Below are 3218 nucleotides of genomic sequence, written 5' to 3' on the forward strand. Positions count from 1 at the left end.
CTTTTTTCATCTCTGGATCCGCCCCTGCACTGACCTCAGCCTCCAAAAATATGAAAAGCTCGGCTCCCCACCCACCCACTTTTTTCATCTCTGGATCCGCCCCTGCACCGACCTCCGTCTTCAAAAATCTGAAAAGTTCGTAACATGCACAACAAAAACACTGTATTATTTGCAAAGCATTTTGCGTCTTCTCATTAGCTACCCATATGCAATCAACCAATGAATGTCTCACAAAAATAGGCCTTCATTTGCATATTATGGTCAACCCTGCAATAATCATTCACTATAATGTAGAAATTCTTGGGAAAGAAAAGGTAAGCGATTTAAATAAAATAGATGCTACTTGGACGGAAGGTGATCCAGGATCAAAGGGCTAAGGGCATGGCAGGGTTATTTTCTCCTATTAAATTAGTGCAGAATTTTAGCCATTTTAATGTTTTGTCTAAATGATTTCAAGATTCATTATTAGGATGTCGTTAATGTCCCACCACTGGAACCATAGGCGAGTTAGCCGATAGTGTTCCAACAGTATCATCCAGTTTGTTTGGTTTTCACATTATGTGAATTAGTTGTCACCTCAATTTTAAGGTCAATTACAAGCAAATGCAATACTTTCATAAACTTTGAGTATTTTCGATTAAATTTTACAGTCCTTTCTTCTATAAAAGAGAAGAGCCCATGATCAACTTCGTTTTGTCTTTCTGTCTCTTTAATAGCGTTGAAACATGTTCATCATTCTAGTTGTATTACAATCGTGATATTACAGGCCTACATATTCAGTAGTTGGTGTTCAATTCTAACTAGAATAAAAAACCTTAAAAGGCGTAACTTGCCTTACAGACCTTCTTCAAAGAAACACTATCGAATGTGAAAATGCCTCTGTTTACTGATCAGTCTACAACGAATGGTTATGTTACGGTAAGTAATACTTTGTTATAATCATTATAAGGATTCAATTTTTACTACAGATCTCCTCCAATTAAAGACAACTATTGGGACCGGGGTTTTCGTGGTCTTTAGAAGCTTTGGTCTCTAAATATCATAATAATGATAAAAGAAATTTGTTAAGTTGGGACCACAGAAAAGTGGTCTTTAGTTGGAGGGGTCTTTATTTAGATTGAGACCTGTGTTTTAATTGTTTTTAGGGCTATATTAGTTAATAGCACATTTTAATACATAACTGCCATTATAATTTAAGGTCTTAATATTTCTTATTTGTTGAATAAAGTTGGCTATTCAACATGCACTTTATAATTGCTGTTTTGTTATTGATATCATTATCATCATCATTACTGCTGTCGGAGAGTATCGAGTTTATTATATGTTTATAAAATTTACAACCATTTAAATCCATATCTTTCTAGTTTAAAATAAAAGGAAAAGTGTACTTTTCACTATATTGGTATATATATATACTGTCTCTTATACACATCTAGATGTGTATAAGAGACAGGCTGTAGTGTGTATAGAGCTACTTTTCTGCTTTGGTTCGTCGTCGATGTTATCGTTATTAATAAACCGTAGGCCTACATAGCGCATAGAGGTCTCTATGATATGCGCTCCATAAGTCTCCCAGTATTATTACATATCTCTTTCTGATATATAAGATAATTGGAGAAACGAATGTCACAAGAAATGCAGCACCAAAGGAAGATAATAATGGTAATCGAGGAAAGGAGAACAGTCCGCTGACAACAGACGGATCAGAACCCGGAATATATGGTGTATGGAGCAGGGCTGTTGGAGGGTCGAGAAGCCCAAATGCGAAGCTACTGTATGGCCTTATTTGTCTCTCGCAGTTAATTTTGTTCATGTCTTGGTCAATAATAGCTCCATTTTTTCCACCAGAGGTAAGATAGCAGCGTATACACGCACGCACTGATATTACTACTAGCTACCACCACCAAAACTACCACTGCTAAAACTTACTACCACCACAACCACCTCTACTACCACTTACCATTACTGTACTACCAATCACTACTACCGCCACCACCAACTAATAATGAAGAGTGCGTTAATGATGATGATGATGAATATAACGAAAATTGGTAATGGCAATGATGATGAACAATTGCTGATAACACCGTTTGAAACACTGTTGAGTAATTAAGGTATATAAAAACTAAATTGCACGATATTTGATAATATTATACTGTATTTAACAGACTTTTCTATTTTATCTAACACATTGTAAAATGTTGACTTCCCTTATTCAATAATCAACATTTTATTTTCAGGCAGCAGAGAAAGGCGCTAGTCCTTCACAAGTGGGACTTATTTTTGGAATTTATTCCTTAGCTCAGTTTGTAATAGCACCAGTTTGGGGAAAATTAGTAAGTACACGGCCGTACTTCGGCTATGTTATTGAATCTAGTCTATTGCATATTCTATTCAAAATGACGCTGGCAAAAAAAAAATTGAATCTAAATATATTTGGCTATTTCACATTTAAAAACAAAAATGTGTATTTAGCATTGGGATTTTCTTTATTTAAGTGAATTTAATTTTTTGTTTTATGCTATAGATCCCTGTGATCGGTGCACGGATTGTGTTTATTTCTGGCTATTTTGTATCAGCATGTGGCAACATCGCATTTGGGTAAAGTTTGAATTTGAAAATATATAGAATAAAATTTGTTTATGCACCCTATACTGGTTTTTTTTTTTTTTGTTGTTGTTGTTGTTGTTGTTTTTTTTTTTTTTTTTTTTTTTTTTTTTTTTTTTTTTTTGTGAATGCTCAGCTTCGAGATCTAATGCTGTTCCGTATTAATATAAAGATAGCGAATACGAATCACATTCCCCCAATGTGATATGCGCATTTTGCATATCAACCTTAAGTCCATACTCGTACTTCGTTATCAATCTGAGATGGAAAGGGTGAAGGTTTGATTCCGTTCGATCGGTTCATTGGGGTATTTCCTATTATTCTAACCTTCTTTTCTTTCTTTTTTATTTTCAGCTTTTTTGATAGAATGCCTCCTGGAAGCCCATTTGTCATCACGTCTCTGATAGCCCGAGCATTTCAGGGACTTGGAACATCGGCGGTGTTTACTTCGTCAATGACAATGATTGCCTACACGTTTCCACGTGCAGTTGGAAGATTAGTGGTAGGCCTGTTATTTTGTGTATTTTTAGGTACAGTTATATAATATGTATGTAGCTGTTGATGTTGCTTATCAAATTTGTATTTCTACCGAAATCCAGTCATTGTTTGCC

The 3218-nt window shown here is 35.1% G+C and overlaps 1 protein-coding gene across 1 annotated transcript in view; it reads left to right on the plus strand.

Annotated features, from left to right (window-relative positions):
• Nucleotides 1–242: 242 nt before the first annotated feature.
• Nucleotides 243–3218, plus strand: part of LOC117122010 (MFS-type transporter SLC18B1-like) — a gene marked incomplete in the record, with an annotated part of 9714 nt that continues 6738 nt past the window's right edge. Inside the window, 6 exon segments of the mRNA XM_033267484.1 lie at nt 243–314; nt 841–918; nt 1608–1850; nt 2241–2336; nt 2528–2601; nt 2962–3109. Coding sequence (XP_033123375.1) covers nt 258–314; nt 841–918; nt 1608–1850; nt 2241–2336; nt 2528–2601; nt 2962–3109 — 696 coding nt within the window.

This window comes from Anneissia japonica, unplaced genomic scaffold, assembly GCF_011630105.1.
Source record: "Anneissia japonica isolate Jap-2015-1 unplaced genomic scaffold, ASM1163010v1 scaffold288015_len651517_cov191, whole genome shotgun sequence".
NCBI classification, from domain to species: domain Eukaryota; kingdom Metazoa; phylum Echinodermata; class Crinoidea; order Comatulida; family Comatulidae; genus Anneissia; species Anneissia japonica.